This window comes from Amblyraja radiata, chromosome 15 (assembly GCF_010909765.2).
Source record: "Amblyraja radiata isolate CabotCenter1 chromosome 15, sAmbRad1.1.pri, whole genome shotgun sequence".
Classification (NCBI taxonomy): domain Eukaryota; kingdom Metazoa; phylum Chordata; class Chondrichthyes; order Rajiformes; family Rajidae; genus Amblyraja; species Amblyraja radiata.
This window is the reverse complement of record NC_045970.1, coordinates 24,428,506-24,445,002: the sequence shown is the minus strand read 5'-3', so window position 1 is coordinate 24,445,002 and position 16,497 is coordinate 24,428,506. Positions and strand designations below refer to the sequence as shown.

The following is a 16,497-nucleotide window of genomic DNA, read 5'->3' as shown; positions in this document are numbered from 1 at the left end:
CTTTGCCATGCGATAATCTCTGTGCGATAGTCAATTTGCAAATGATCCCACGAGGAGCAACTTCCTAGGAATGAGCAGTTTATTCTCAGACTGCAGCCCCTGACTTCTCTTGGGGGGAGAAAAAAAAATCCTTTTACCTGACTGCAGTCTTTGGAAAATGATCAATTTTCCTCTCTTCTGAATACAGGACCTGTCATGACTACCAGTTATGTCTGATTCATCCCAATTTTAAAATAAAATCCCTCTCTATAATTTCCTTTGAATTTTGCTAGAAAATAAAACTTCAGTTCCGTTTTCCTTAGCTGTCTCAAAACGAGGCAATTGAGTGCAATTTTCATAATTATAATGGGAATTTTAAGTGAGGTAAAATAAGCTATCAAACTCCTCAGCACAAGCGTTTTGCTTTGACCCAAGCCAAACCCTTGCCATATGTAGATCGACGATTCTCGCATGTCAGTATTTTGACTAAACTTGGGACAAAATTAAGACATGCAAAACCTCTATTTCAACGTATGATGAAGTCCAGCTCTCAATATACAAGCTCCCCAAGTGGCCTGACTAAATGACTTACCACTGTTGCATGGCTGTTATGCTTCTCACAGCCTGCAGTCAGAACCTTCTAAAACTTAGACACAAAGTGCTGGAGTAACAGCGGGCCAGGCAGCATCTCTGGAGAAAACGGATGGGCGATGTTTCAAGTTGGGACCCAAAACGTCACCCATCCTTTTTCTCCAAAGATGCTGCCTGACCCGCTGGGTTACTCCAGCACTTTGAGTCTATCTTTGGTATAAACCAGCATCTGCAGTTCCTTGTAAAACTTCTTTTTTCCCCAACCATCATGCGAATGGGAAGCAATCATCAGCCAATTTCAGGAATATGTCACTGGACAATGCCAGGTTAGTCTTCCAATGTCATTCACGTAGGTTCAGTCAGTTGCTCTTCTTGCCGGAATTTCTGTGAGGTGTGTATGGTGCATGCAGGAATATGGCATTGAGATTGAAGGTCTATCACGTCTATTTAGCCCCACGTCCCCCTCCCTTTTCATCTGTGCATTAATAGTAAGATTAAACGAGAATTTACCAGTTTGAAGTTTGATCTGTATTTTATGAGGAGTTACGATGAGGGATTACGTGAAGAACCCCGCCAGGACGCATGCGTGTCATTCTTCAAAGCAGCGGTGTGAAATCATAGACAACTGTAATGACTAAACATAGTAAGATTAGAGAAGAGATACCAGTTAAGTATATGATCAAGGGTGGGAGCGGAGGGCACGTAATCCCTCATCGTAACTCCTCATAAAATACAGATCAAACTTCAAACTGGTAAATTCGCGTTTAATCTTACTATTTTACTTCGGAGTCACATGAGTGACTACGTGAAGATTTTAAAGCTCTGTGATTTCATGCCGTGGAAACGAGTCCATGCATCACGTCTGCCTTGACTGTAGGAGGAATAGTGTTAACATAATTTGGACATGAATTCGACATTGAAATCATAAAATTTATTAACACAAATTATAACCCTTTTATCGGTTTGAATTAATTTACAGAACTTAAAAAAATTTCTGCAAATGTTCCAGATTTCATTACTGGTTTATTGTAAAATAATTGGAATGTTCTTTCCCCTGACCATCCTGCTGCTTCGAGGACTTGGTCCATGGGCACATCCAATTGTATTGCTGCCGATGTAGCTGCAGCCCTGGTGGAATGAGATTTTAAAATGTTAGTATCCACCCCAGCCTATGTAAGCACTTGTTTCAGCCATCTCGAGATGGTCTGGACCGTCACTCTTTTGTGAGGTTGCTTGTGGCTGATCAGAAGTCCCTTCTCATTGCCTCTTAGGATTTTTGTTTTCTCTATGTATAGTGACAGGTGTCTAACTATACAGAGACGGTCATCTGTAGGGTATGACCTAAATAGTATATTGAGGCCTGCTGATCCCTGTCTGTTCTGCTTTACTAGCTCGTAGATGTGGAACGTAATATTGTCAGGTGAGGAAGTCATGTTGTCCAGTCTAAGTTTATGCAGTGACTGTACCCTCTGTGCCGTGATCAATGCCATTAACATGACTGTTTTTAAAGTCAGTCTGTGTAGGGACAGAGCTGATGCTGGAGACCAGTTTCTGACCGTCTTCAGGACAATGCTTACATCCCAAATTTGGGAGTACCTGGTTTTTGGGGATTAGTATTAAAAATTCCCCTCATGAGCTTTGTTACCAGTGGGTGAGTCCCTACAGAGTAACGCTCTGTCCCTTGCCATAGGTAAGTTGACAGGGCACTTCTGGCGCTGTTGATGGCACTGTAACTGAGCCCCTCATCATAGTGGAGGCCTGCCAGATATTCCAGAACAACGGGATGTTCATGTTTCTGTTGGTGATGTCGTTTTTATGGCAGTACATTTCCCACTCCCTGATGTAGACCAGATACTGTTTTTTAGTCTATTGTCTTTGGGCCGCCGAGATCATGTTCGCTGTTCGGTCCGTTAGTCCCAGTTGTAGAAGTGGTGTTTTTAAACTCTACAAATTAATAGGTTCAAATATTTATGGCATGGGTGGCTATCCCCTGTTACGGGATGTAGCAATAAGTCTGGTCTATGTGGGATGGTAATACATGGTTCTAACACCATGTTTTGTACCACTGGGAACCATGGTTGTGTAGGCCAATCGGGTACTACCAAAATACCAGACGCAGAGTCTTGTTGTATTTTCCTTAATACCCGACTGATGAGGCAGAAAGGAGGGAATGCGTAAATAAACAATTTCCCCCAATGCAGCGAAAATGCATCTGTCGCTGCTGCCCCAGGGTCTGGATCCCATGAAACATAGTTTGGTATCTGGTTGTTTAGACTGGATGCGAATAGATCGATATCTGGTGTTCCATATTTTGCTGTAATATCAGCAAATACTATTTTGTTCAACATCCATTCGGTGTTTTCATTAAATTTGCGTGACCTGGTGTCTGCCACTAAATTTAGTCTCCCTGGTAGGTAAGTGGCTGATATCCAAATATCTCTTTGGATGCACCATTGCCAAATTGAATTAGCCAGATTGTCACATGATATCGATTTGTTTCCACCCATGTGGTTAATGTATGCTACCACGGTGGTATTGTCTATTTGTAGTCGAACATGCTGGTGATATGACCCAGTACAATATGACTTGAGGCCATGGAATGCACCCAACATTTCCAAGTAGTTTATGCCCAGTGTGAGTAAGAAAGATGCCTCCTGTGCAGTCCATCTCCCTCCACAGCTGGTGATGGTATTGGTGGCTCCCCACCCAAGTGCACTGGCATCAGTTTGTAGTACCATGGAAGGGTTACTGACAATGATTGGGTTTGAACAAAGCCAGATGTTGTCTATCCACCATATTAGTTCCGTTTTGGCTTGGATTGGTAGTCTCATAGGTCTGTCAAAGTGACCTGCATTAATTTTGAATGCTTGTATTTTTGCTCTCTGTAAGTTTTGGTAATGTAGAGGTCCAAATTGTGTGGCTGGGAAAGCAGCCACTATTTTACCAATTACTTTTGCTACCAATCTGATGGATGGTTTTCTGATGTCAATGAGGTTATTGCAAGCCTCTATTAAATCTCTAGCCTTTCCCTTGGGTAGTGTCACCATCATGTGAACTGAGTCAATGGTGAACCCCAAATAGTCCATAGTGGTGGACGGCGTTAGTTTAGATTTAACTGGATGGATGATAAATCCCAGTTTTTCAAATAGTTGTTTTGTGGCTTACAATTCCCAAGTTTTGCCCACAATGAGTATGTCATCTAAATATGCCATAACCATGTGTTTACGTTTACGTAGAAATGCTAGGGCTTGTTTTAACATTTTTGTGAACAGCCTGGGAGCTGATGATAGCCCATTTGGCAGTGCTTTATACTGCCAGAGTTGTCCCATCCAGTTGAATTTTAAGTAACATCTGTGGTCACCTCGTATAGGCACTGTATAGTAAGCATCTTTTAAATCGATGCTGGCCATGAAGTAACCTTTGGAAATTAATTGTTTAGCAGTAACAAAGGTTTCCATTTTAAAATGAATATATTGTACAAATGTATTCAATTTTGTTAGATCGATGATGATGCGACAACCACCATCTTTTTTGATTTTGGTAAAAATATTGGACACGAATTCTAATGGTTCGTGTTGTGTTATCTCAATTACACCTTTTATGTAGAGCCGCTCCAGTTCAGCTTGCGCTTTTGATTTTTCTTTATCAGAAGGCACGAACACTCGGTTTGGTATATATTGAACTGGAGGGCTGTACTTGTGTATAAATTCTATTGTATATCCTTGGATACTGCTTAAGATGTAAGTATCGGTTGTTAATATGCTCCATGCATTCAAAGACCAGTGTAGTCTCCCCCCAACCTCCATGCTCTCCATATTTTTTAGGGAACCAGACCCACCTACCTCCATTGTTACCAGTGGCAGGTTTACTTCTTTTTGTAGTTTTTCCGCTGTTGTTGTTGCGCTGGTGTCTGGTTTTTCGGTTTGGTTGGCGTTGGGGTTCCCCGCATCTTCCAAGAAGGCCGGCCTGGGCCATGGCCTAAAAAAGACTCATGTTTGAAATACCGTGCCTTCGAGCTTTCACCAGTTCTGCTGGTGGGTGCGTAGGGATGCTGTCTTTGGCTGTAGTGGGTTTTTGTTGGTGTTCCTTTTATTAATCCCAAGGTTTTGGCTTCCTCATCGAGCTCTTTTACCTGCTTCGATAGGTTGCCTCCGAACAAGAGTATGGATGGTTTCGTGGTCCCAGGTTTGCACAGTCCCGCGAATTTTGGGTTCAGTGTGGGTTGTATGGCACTTTTCCTGATGTTATTTATTTCATGCTGGGTGTTGCAGAATAGTGCCAGTGCATCTTGTTGATCCTGGGACATGTCCCTGTCGTCCACTGTATGGGCAAATGCTGTTATCCCTGCGGTCAGTAACATAGAAACATAGACATAGAAATTAGGTGCAGGAGTAGGCCATTCGGCCCTTCGAGCCTGCACCGCAATTCAATATGATCATGGCTGATCATCCAACTCAGTATCCCGTACCTGCCTTCTCTCCATACCCTCTGATCCCCTTAGCCACAAGGGCCACATCTAACGCCCTCTTAAATATAGCCAATGAACTGGCCTCGACTACCCTCTGTGGCAGAGAGTTCCAGAGATTCACCACTCTCTGTGTGAAAAAAGTTCTTCTCATCTCGGTTTTAAAGGATTTCCCTCTGATCCTTAAGCTGTGACCCCTTGTCCTGGACTTCCCCAACATCGGGAGCAATCTTCCTGCATCTAGCCTGTCCAACCCCTTAAGAATTTTGTAAGTTTCTATAAGATCCCCTCTCAATCTCCTAAATTCTAGAGAGTATAAACCAAGTCTATCCAGTCTTTCTTCATAAGACAGTCCTGACATCCCAGGAATCAGTCTGGTGAACCTTCTCTGCACTCCCTCTATGGCAATAATGTCCTTCCTCAGATTTGGAGACCAAAACTGTACGCAATACTCCAGGTGTGGTCTCACCAAGACCCTGTACAACTGCAGTAGAACCTCCCTGCTCCTATACTCAAATCCTTTTGCTATGAAAGCTAACATACCATTCGCTTTCTTCACTGCCTGCTGCACCTGCATGCCTACTTTCAATGACTGGTGTACCATGACACCCAGGTCTCGCTGCATCTCCCCTTTTCCTAGTCGGCCACCATTTAGATAATAGTCTGCTTTCCTGTTTTTGCCACCAAAATGGATAACCTCACATTTGTCCACATTATACTGCATCTGCCAAACATTTGCCCACTCACCCAGCCTATCCAAGTCACCTTGCAGTCTCCTAGCATCCTCCTCACAGCTAACACTGCCCCCCAGCTTAGTGTCATCCGCAAACTTGGAGATATTGCCTTCAATTCCCTCATCCAGATCATTAATATATATTGTAAATAGCTGGGGTCCCAGCACTGAGCCTTGCGGTACCCCACTAGTCACTGCCTGCCATTGTGAAAAGGACCTGTTTACTCCTACTCTTTGCTTCCTGTTTGCCAGCCAGTTCTCTATCCACATCAATACTGAACCCCCAATGCCGTGTGCTTTAAGTTTGTATACTAATCTCTTATGTGGGACCTTGTCGAAAGCCTTCTGGAAGTCCAGATACACCACATCCATTGGTTCTCCCCTATCCACGCTACTAGTTACATCCTCGAAAAATTCTATAAGATTCGTCAGACATGATTTACCTTTTGTAAATCCATGCTGACTTTGTCCAATGATTTCACCACTTTCCAAATGTGCTGCTATCCCATCTTTAATAACTGACTCTAGCAGTTTCCCCACTACCGATGTTAGACTAACTGGTCTGTAATTCCCCGTTTTCTCTCTCCCTCCCTTCTTAAAAAGTGGGGTTACGTTTGCTACCCGCCAATCCTCAGGAACTACTCCAGAATCTAAAGAGTTTTGAAAGATTATTACTAATGCATCCACTATTTCTGGAGCTACTTCCTTAAGTACTCTGGGAGATCAACTCACCTGTTTCTGACTGCAAGGGACCTACATTTGTTTTAACTAATCTCTTTCTTTTCACATATCTATAAAAACTTTTGCAGTCAGTTTTTATGTTCCCTGCCAGTTTTCTTTCATAATCTATTTTTCCTTTCCTAATTAAGCCCTTTGTCCTCCTCTGCTGGTCTCTGAATTTCTCCCAGTTCTCCGGTATGCTGCTTTTTCTGGCTAATTTGTACGCATCATCTTTCGCTTTCAGTACTTTTTGCAATTTTACATCCATGCTCCTGACTCCTGTTCCAATGTGTTTCCATATACAGTTGTTAACTATTGGAACGTTCAGAGATATGCAATTGCCCGGTGCCAGGTGTCTTCCTGTGGTGTCCAGTACAGCCTGCTCTTGTAACTGGTTTAGAGACATGTAGTCTATACTGGCAGCAAGCTTTGGCTCCAGATTTTGTCCAGTCTGTTCCGGCTGTATAAAATTGGCCACCATGTCCAGTAAGTTCTCTTTTTCCCGCACCCCATGCACACTTGTCTTTTCTTCTGCGGACCCCTCTTCCAGGTCAGCCCAGCACTGACCCGCAGTGCTCCCCTCCGATGAGGTAGAAGCACTGTGCAGCCCTTGAAAAGGTACTGCTGTGGGTTTACCATAGGGCCCACAGTGACCTGACTCCATCTCCCGGAGTCTGTCACGTTGGAGCAAATGCTCCATACACCGCTCCATTCGGGTCCAGCGCTCTCGGTCGCTGGCCGCCCGCGGTGGTTCAAAGTCGGACTCCTCTGAGTCCACGACCTTGTTAGTTTTGTGTCTAGCCTTGCCGCCCTGCCGTGTGGATTTGGCCAGTGCGGAGGCGACATCGGGCACAGCTGATCCCACTACGGGTGATCCAAGTGCCGTTAGCTGCTGTTGCTGGCTGCCCGCTACTCCGCGGTCCTCCCTCACCAGCTTTGTCGCAGCCCTTGTCTTCTTTGTTTTCTCCATTTTCCTACCTGTAGTTGGAAATGGAACAAATAAGACCGCAGAGTAAACGCTTACCTGCAATTAGCGGCTTTTAATCTGCCGCCGCGGGGGAACGTCCTTCCACCGCGTCTGACGTTTCGCAATGCGTGTAGCGATATGACACGCATGCGTCCTGGCGGGGTTCTTCACGTAGTCACTCACGTGACTCCGAAGTAAAATTGCCTCATATTGTGTTTTGTATTGAATTCTGTCTTTACTTTGTGTACTAGTCATGTCTCTACTATTTATTTCATTCCCCTTACATGTTTTTCCTCTACCTGCTAAATTTTTGTAAGGTGTCCTTGAGACTCTTGAAAGGCGCCCATAAATAAAATGTATTATTATTATTATTATCACAATTGTATTGAACTGTGTGGCAAGCTGAAAGGTATGAATGGCTTCCTGATCTTATTTTTCTATGGTCTGAACAGAATTTATTTTTGAAAAGGTTCACTTTTGCCTATAACCAGGCACAAAAGTGTTAGAGAAATATAGCATTTTCTCTTGTTTAAGAAGGAAATGCAGATGCTGGAAAATCGAGGTCCCTGCTTTCCCCTCCCCTTCACAGCTCTCCTTCAGCGCACTGTCTCCGCCTATTCCTTTCTTATTACCGCCCCCCCCCCCCCCCACCCTACCATAAGTCTGAAGACGGGTCTCGACCCGAAACGTCGCCTATTTCCTTCGCTCCATCGATGCTGCCTTACCCGCTGAGTTTCTCCAGCATTTTTGTCTATCAAGCATTTTCTCTTCATCATGTCGTGTTTATTGAAGCATAAAATTTGATCTGCACAGCTAAAGTGTTTCCCATTTATTTTGTGTTTATGTGCTGACTGAACTTTAACAGTGAAACTGTGTCTCATATTTGAGGTTTGAACAGATTTTTTACATTTTTATTAAACTCTTACTGAATTTGAGATTGTAAAAAATGCCAAGTGGAATGTAACATGTTCAAGTTTTAATTGTTTATGCTGGTGAAATTCAAATTCCTTTCTACGGGATCCTGGCATTTATCAAACCAGTCACTCTGATCACTCTAGACTAGAGGCACATTTGCTGAATTAGTATCAAGACCTTTGCAAGTAAGTTGCAATCACAGCCACAGGAGGGAGAGATTCATCCGTCTTAACTAATTTTGTTAACAGTGTCTTTCATGTCCTTTATCTAGACCAAGTTTCAAAGTGAGTTCAATCTCTGTGTACTTTTGTTATTTGTATTCCAACTAAATTAACTTTTAAAAGCTATGAATACAAACACTTTTCCTTATACATAATTTAAGAACAGCTTCTTCCTTGTTGTAATCGGAATCTTGAACAGTCCTCTCATATGCTAAGTTTAAGAAAGAACTGCAGATGCTGGAAAAATCGAAGGTAGACAAAAATGCTGGAGAAACTCAGTGGGTGAGGCAGCATCTATGGAGAGAAGGAATAGGCGAAGTTTCGGGTCAAGACCCTTCTTCGGACTGATGTCGGGGCGGGGGGGCGGCGGGAAAAAGAAAGGAAGAGGCGGAGACAGTGGGCCTGTGGGATAGCTGGGAAGGAGGGAGAAAGCAAGGAGTACCTGAAATTGGAGAAGTCATTGTTCATTCCCTGGTTAATTCATCCCTTCCCACCCAAATCAGCCCCTACCCTGGTACTTTCCCTTGCAACCGCAGGAAATGCTACACATGTTGCTTTACCTCTCCCCTTGACTCCTTCCAAGGACCCAAGCAGTCTTTCCAGGTGAGGCAGAGGTTCACCTGCACCTCCTCCAACCTCATCTACTGCATCCGCTGTTCCAGATGTCAACTGCTCTACATCCTTGAGATCAAGCGCAGGCTTGGCGATCGCTTCGCCCAACACCTCCGCTCAGTTCGCAATAACCAACCAGACTTCAACTCGCCCTCCCATTCCAAATCTGACCTTTCTGTCCTGGGCCTCCTCCATTGCCAGAGTGAGGCCCAGCGCAAACTGGAGGAACAGCACCTCATATTTCTCTTGGATAGTTTACGCCCCAGTGGTATGAACATAGACCTCCAATTTCAGGTAGTCCTTGCTTTCTCTCTCCTTCCCCTGCCCTTCCCAGCTCTCCTACAAGCCTACTGTATCCGCCACTTCCTTTCTTTGTCCCTCCACCCCCCCCCCCTCCCCTACATCAGTCTGAAGAAGGATCTCAACCTGAAACGTCGTCTATTCCTTCTCTCCATAGATGCTGCCTCACCCGCTGAGTTTCTCCAGCATTTTTGTCTCATATGCTAGGATGATTTCCCAATCTACTTCCTTACAGCTCTTTATCTGCACGTTTCTCTACAGCTATTTACACTGTTCTACACGTCTTTTCTCTTTTGCACTAACTGATTTAGTATGTTTTGCCTGGATAGCCCAAAACATAATTTTCCAATGTAAATCAGTACACGTGACAATAACATTAAACTAATAACAATAGAAGTCCATTTAATAAAATATTTAATCAAAGAGAATGGATCTGCAGATGTTGACAAGGCTGAACAGTTTTGGCCTGACACAATTTATGATCCTACCCATGGGCATTCGTGCATTTCATCCTTTTTCACAGTCACTGTCACTGGGATTGAAAATCAGTGCAATCTAACTGATCTTGGGTTTGCAATTTTCCTTTACAAAAGAGCTTATTCTCTAAATCTGCAGATAATTAATTTCACAGAGTTGATGGGAAAGATGGATATTTATTCATTAATAATAATTAGTTATCAGGCTGAAATGTAATGAGGGGATGTTCTGAGTATTTAATTTGGCTCATTATCATTATTCATCTGGATTAATCAACATGCAGAAAATGCCTTTAATACTCAATTATTTCCAACATTTCAGACACAAAACATTGCAGGTGCTGGAATCTTGAGCTAAAACCAAAGTGGGTGGGTTAGGCAGCATATGAGGAGGGATTCGACAGGGCAGTATTTTGGCTTGGGATCATCCCTCTCCGGAGGAAACCCACACAGGCCTTAGGGACAATGTACAAACTGGAGGGATGAGCAGACTATAAAGTTGCGGAGAGAGTGATCTCTCTTAAAGCGGATGGTTTGAGAACAGGAAAGTGGTGTGATCATGTCGACAGTGGCGGAAATGGTGTCCTTGAGACTCTTGAAATGTGCCAATAAATAAAATTTATTATTATTATTATTAAATGTTGGAAGCGGAGGTTAGAGGAGTATAAAGTGGGGGGGGGGGGGGGGGGATCAGGGAAACTATATCCTTGTTCCATCTGTGGGGAAGGGGAGGGGGAGGTAGAGTGAGAGCAGAACTACTCCCAGATGTTAGAGAAATTGAGTAAGGGATGGTGTCCTTGCAAGAGGTAGGATGGGAGGGATTATACTCAAGGTATCTGTGGGAGTCAGAAGGGAGTAAGGACAATATCCCTTACTCTCAATTTCTCCATCTCCGCATCTGCTTTCACAATGAGGATTTTCACTGCAGGACATCAGAGACATGCTCTTTTTTTCCCTAAATGTGGCATCCCCCTGCTGTTGCGGCCGGAGCTCTCACCCATGCCACCAATGTGTTCCGCGGTTCTGCTTTGACTACCCCTCCCTGCCTCCCAGATGGAATAAGGGTAGAGTTTCCTTAGTCCTCACCTTTCATCCCACCTGTACTTCACATTCTACTTGGTTAGATTACAACCTACAGTATGAACATTACATTTTCCAATTTCAAGTAATACTACCCCAAACCTTCTTTCCTCTCTTCCCCTACTCCTCCCTCCACCTCCCCCACCCTCTCACACTGGTACACACCCATTTCTCCCACCGGATGCCGCCTGACCTGCTGAGTTCCTGCAGCACTTTTTTAAATTTCAAAAATTACTCTGCTACTTACGTGAATGTTGATCTGTGTTCACACTTCATTGTGGAAGAATTATTATTTTCTCCTAGGAGAGTCGTTATAACAGCCTTCTATTCCATGTGTAACCTAACATTAAAAAAACAATTACAATGTTGATAAGGGAATAGAATATTTAAAAACAATTTGAACAAATAATAGAAGAAGCTGCGCTTAAATTATTCCAGTTGAATATATAGTGCATGCATGCCAGGCCTTTGTTGTAAATACAGTTTACCCCCCCTTCGACCCCCTTCTCCACCCCCACCACATCCAAAACCATGAAGGTTGAAACAGTAAGTGCTGTGTACTGCAAATCAGAATCAGATTTTATTCACCAAGTATGTTTTGCAACATACGAGGAATTTCATTGGCCAGGTCAGTCATACAATTAAAAGCAACAGACTCAAAAACACATTTTAACATGAACATCCACCACAGTGACTCCTACACATTCCTCACTGTGATGGAAGGCGAAATAAAGTTCAAGTCCTTTGTTTTGTTCTTTCTCGGTCGGGGGCCTCGACCCCTCCGGTGATAGGACGGTCTTGACTCCCGCAGCCGGCAGCGTTCGGGCCCTCCGCGTCGAGGCGATCCGCTCCCGCATCAGGGGGATGTCAGCTCCTCTGCGCCGGGCGATCGAACCTCGCGTCGGGACTGGTCGAAAATTGAAAGAATGGGTCAATTTTCAAGTTTAAACCCGTTCCACTACCAGGCACTATCACGGCTGATCATTTATCTCAATGCCAATTTTTCTCTCCTCAAACATCTTGATGATTTAAGGGGCTGTCCCACTTGGGTGACCTAATCTGGCGAGTTTGCCCCCGACTCATACTCGCAGCATGGTTGTCACGTGGTTGTAGGAGGTCTTTGTAACTCCTCCATGCTCGAGTGTAATCCCCGTGTACTCGCCTCAGCTAGGTCGCGGCGTATTTTTTAACGTGTTGAAAAATGCCTGTGTAAAAAAAGGTCGCCATGGAAAAAATCGATACTTTTTTTACCCGTAGGTTTAGTCGTAGTAGGTCGGCATGTTAGTCGTAGGTAATCGAAGGCAGTCGAAGGTAGTCGTAGATAGTCTTCATCATAGTTGAAGGAGGTCGTCTTCACTCTCCACTAATCGGTGTCCAATTTTCCCAAAGTTAGTCATAGCTAGTCGAAGCTAGTCTTCAACATAGTCGAAGGAGGTCTTCAACATGACATTTTTTTCAAACTCTTCTAAACTCGCCAATTAGGTCGCCCAAGTGGGACAGCCCCTTTATTTTGCCTCCAGAAATCAATCCAGCTTGGAAATGTTCAACAAATAATTGTTTTATTCATAATTGTGAAAAGCAGTTTACGATTGTGTTGATTTAAGAATTGTAACAATTAGGAAATGTATTCAGTCCATAATTATTAATACATAATAACATTTTGAGTGCATGTCTGATGATCCATAATTAAAGTTTTACAATTTCTTCACAATTGAAATATGATTGTGCTTTAAAAGTATTTTCCTTAATAAAGGTTCACAGAAATTTTACAATGCAGTTTATGCAGATTATGCGAGGTACTTAAAGATATTGAATCTGAAGGAAGGGGCAATTCTCTTTTCTACTAAAGCAGGAGAAGCTGGAGCTGAACTACTCAAGGACCTGCATCAGAGCAGAGAAGAAAAGACGACTTCATGACTTGATCTTTGAAAAAACAGTGGCCCTCTTGAGCTTCAAAGCTTACCCTAATCAGTCGATGACTAGAAAGTAATGTATTAAATGTCACGTTCCAGTTTCTAATTTTGATCTGATTAAGATACATTCCAGTTGTTGTTGCAGTGAAAATGGGCAAAAATCATTTGTATAGGAGATTCTCCATGCAGTGCTGTTTGGTATGTTTAGAATTTTTGATACAGTGGAAACTCATTTTTTGTTTATTGTTTCCACATTGATGAATAATCTGGTTAAAATTTCTCTATAGCACCTTTTAGTTATAAATTTGTTATGGATGCCGATATGGAATCTCACAAGCAACATTGTCTGTGCAGTTATCACTCTGACAACTGTAGGTTTTTTTCATTGGGCAAAAGTGTGGACTTCTTATCATACGAGGTCAGAAAATGGTTTCTGAGTGTCATTGCACTTCAAGCTTCCTTGCTATTTAGCAATATTACAGCAATTAACTGTATTTGTTGCTTGAATAATCAGGTTTATTGAAATGTGGATAAATGATTTGTAAAATGAAGTACGTGGTATTGTTGTTCAACCTTGTTCTTAATTCAATGTTTACTTTGTGTAAATTGCTACTCCCCCAAAAAAAGAAGAAACAAAACTGTGTTAGGGAGGTTGTGTGCTTGGGCCTGATGTGCCAGAAGCTGATGATACCATTGGTATAAAGAAGAAGGTACGGTGAACAATGACAAAGTGGTCAGAAATGATGAGAACATTCAAACACAGGGTGAAGTAGGTGACTCCTCTCCAGTAAGGAGTTACTGTCATCTGAAGAGAAGGTAGGAAAAGTGAGAGGGGGAATAAGGTGAAAAATAAATTCAAGGAGCAAATGGTGATTATTGGACCAAATATTTCATTCATCATATGCTTAAATAATTTTGTGCTAACGTGCTGGTAAATTATATTGCAAGTTTGCTTGTGTTCAGTGTGCATGTGCACGATTAACATGATTACAAACATCCATCACACAAAATTGATTTATTTTGCTATCGCAGTTTTTTCTCTACGTACAGGAAAAAACTAAACTCATCCATTTGTATGGATCTACCTGTTGTTTTTCTTTTCCAGTACAATAAAAGTACGATGCAAGCATCATTTATCACTTTCATAACCTAGAGCATTTTATAATCTGTAAATTACTCTTTAAATATAGTCAATGTTTTAATGTTGGAATATGTCACAGCCAGATTATGCATAATATCAGTAACACTATTGTGAATGACATGTCAATTAATAATTTTGACTGAATGATTAGAGTTGCCCTGGACAGTATGGGAAACTCTTGGTTTTTGTTGAAATGTCCTCTGGGATCTATAATATCCAGCATTTTCCTTTTAATTTAGACCTACTCTGTTTTTCCCTTTTTCATAATTTATTGTGCTATCGGGATATTGTTCACTATCAAAGAATGTTGTTCACCATCAGGATATTATTCACTATCAAATGTTAGCATTTAAGTTACTATGCCAAGTGTCAATCCCACTAAAGTGCCATCAAAAGAATAACTTTAAAATAAAAAAAAGTACTGCAGCTTTTCACATTTTAATATTTTACCCATTTTTCTTATTGGCAAAGTAAATCAGCTGTACAGAAATACACACTTTCTCAGTGGTGACATTGCAATACCTTAAGTACTTCCATTATCATTCAAGGGTTTGGCTGGGGCAAGTAAGATAAAATGGTTACCTTTTGTTTTGGTAGAGATATCTGCTAAATCTCCATTGATGAGTCAGTCAGAAGATTCGCGTGGAATAAGGTAGCCAAATTCCCATGCATCCTGCACACAGCAATTATAAACTGGGTGACTATGCAGGTTTTAGATGTGAACAACACTAAAGAAATTGTATTTCAATATCTTTTGTCTCCGATCAATGTCCACAATATTCTATTAAATCGTGTCTATCATATACTAATATAGAACACCAGTTTCTTCACAGAGCAATTATAAACGCACCCTTGTGAATATTATAGGTAGACAAAAATGCTGGAGAAACTCAGTGGATGAGGCAGCATCTATGGAGCGAAGGAAATAGGCAACGTTTCGGGTCGAGACCCTTCTTAAATATTTTTAAAATTTCTCTCTTGATCCTAAGTTCTGTTGTTGCAGTTGCTAAGGATTGTGAGGGTGCACTTTTTTTAAAGTGTTGCACTTTACATCCAACTATCTTCCCACAGGAGTAGATAAATAGTCTACAAAACAAATGGGAGGCTTTTGCCTCTCCTCTTCTCACCTTCTATGCGACTCCACCCTCAGAGCTGTAGTATTCATTCATTGAAGCATGCAGGAAAATGGGCTTTGCATGTGAAATCTTAAAAACAAAGATTATCGGCCAATTTGTTTTCACTACAACACTACTCTCCAACAAAAAAGGTCCTCCAATGAGACTATTAAAGGTCGATAATTTCTTGTATCTCAGGAGTTATCTGTCAATAAAGTCAAATAGTGATGATAAAGCATAAGATCCAGATGGTGCACATGAAAAGTAATGAAGGTACTATTTTGAAATAAGTGATCATCCACTTAAGATAGTTAAGGGGAATTCTCTCACAGGGTTGAGTGTCTTTGGAGTTCTCTCATGAGAGACAATGGAAGCAGAGTTTGACTATTTTTAAGGCAGAAGTAGATAAGCAAGGGGTGAAAGATTGCCTTCCATAATTAAGAGTGCAGAATGATTTGATCAGATCAATGGGAGCTGGAAAGCCTTTGTTCCAACTATCTGCCTGTCAAACCCCCCCCCCATGTGTCCACATATTTATTACCTGCCGTACTTTGTCCTGCCTCTCCCCTCTTTCAGATGTATTCTCTCCCCCGCCCCCCTCCCCCACCCCCCATAATCAGTCTGAAGAATTTAGGTTTAAACAAACCTTCGTAGTCACCTTCTCTCAGGCGAACACTGAGCATTGAGAGCCTAATTACATGCCGCATGATCATCGAAGCCAGGTTAGTTGTTCACCTGCCCAACGTCAGATTCCCAAACACACACCATATTCAGACCACCATCATTAGAAGCCCTTAGTACTCTGTGGGCAGGGGAAAAGATTCACTGCCTTAAAGAAGTGCAGCAGCCCCATATCCTGGCTATTCAGGATGCCTTTGAGAACCATGTTCATTTATCAGAAGTACACAGAATTGTAGCATAACTCAAGGACTGCCAAATTATTGACCCACCTCGTCCATCAGCCACCTTGTGCTCCACTTGTGGCAGAGTCTGCAGGTCGCACATTTGGTCTCCACTGCCACCTTGATACCCGTAGAATTGAAGTTAAAGCAAGTTCTGAAAACTAAAGGGCTGTCAAAGCTCCTGCCATTTATAAGAATCAAATTTCAAGCATTAATATTGCCTGGCTAGGTCCAACATTTTTGTTGTTTGATTTTTCTCATGGGTGTCTTTAATTTAAAGAGAAAAAAAAGCCAGATTATGGCACATTTGAAACTCCGTAGATGGTGCCCACCTGCGCTTTCATTTAGAAAGTCACAAATTAATCGA

The 16,497-nt window shown here is 42.3% G+C and overlaps 1 protein-coding gene across 2 annotated transcripts in view; it reads left to right on the top strand.

Moving 5' to 3' along the window:
- The window catches only part of wdr11 (WD repeat domain 11), a 106,315-nt gene extending 91,773 nt beyond the window's left edge, over nt 1-14,542 (top strand). For both annotated transcript variants that reach the window (XM_033033820.1, XM_033033821.1), the window contains exon 29: nt 12,819-14,542. In XM_033033820.1, the coding sequence (XP_032889711.1) occupies nt 12,819-12,976 (158 nt within the window). In that variant the 3' untranslated portion in view covers nt 12,977-14,542. The remainder of the gene's footprint in view (nt 1-12,818) is intronic.
- The last annotated feature ends 1,955 nt before the right edge of the window (nt 14,543-16,497 follow it).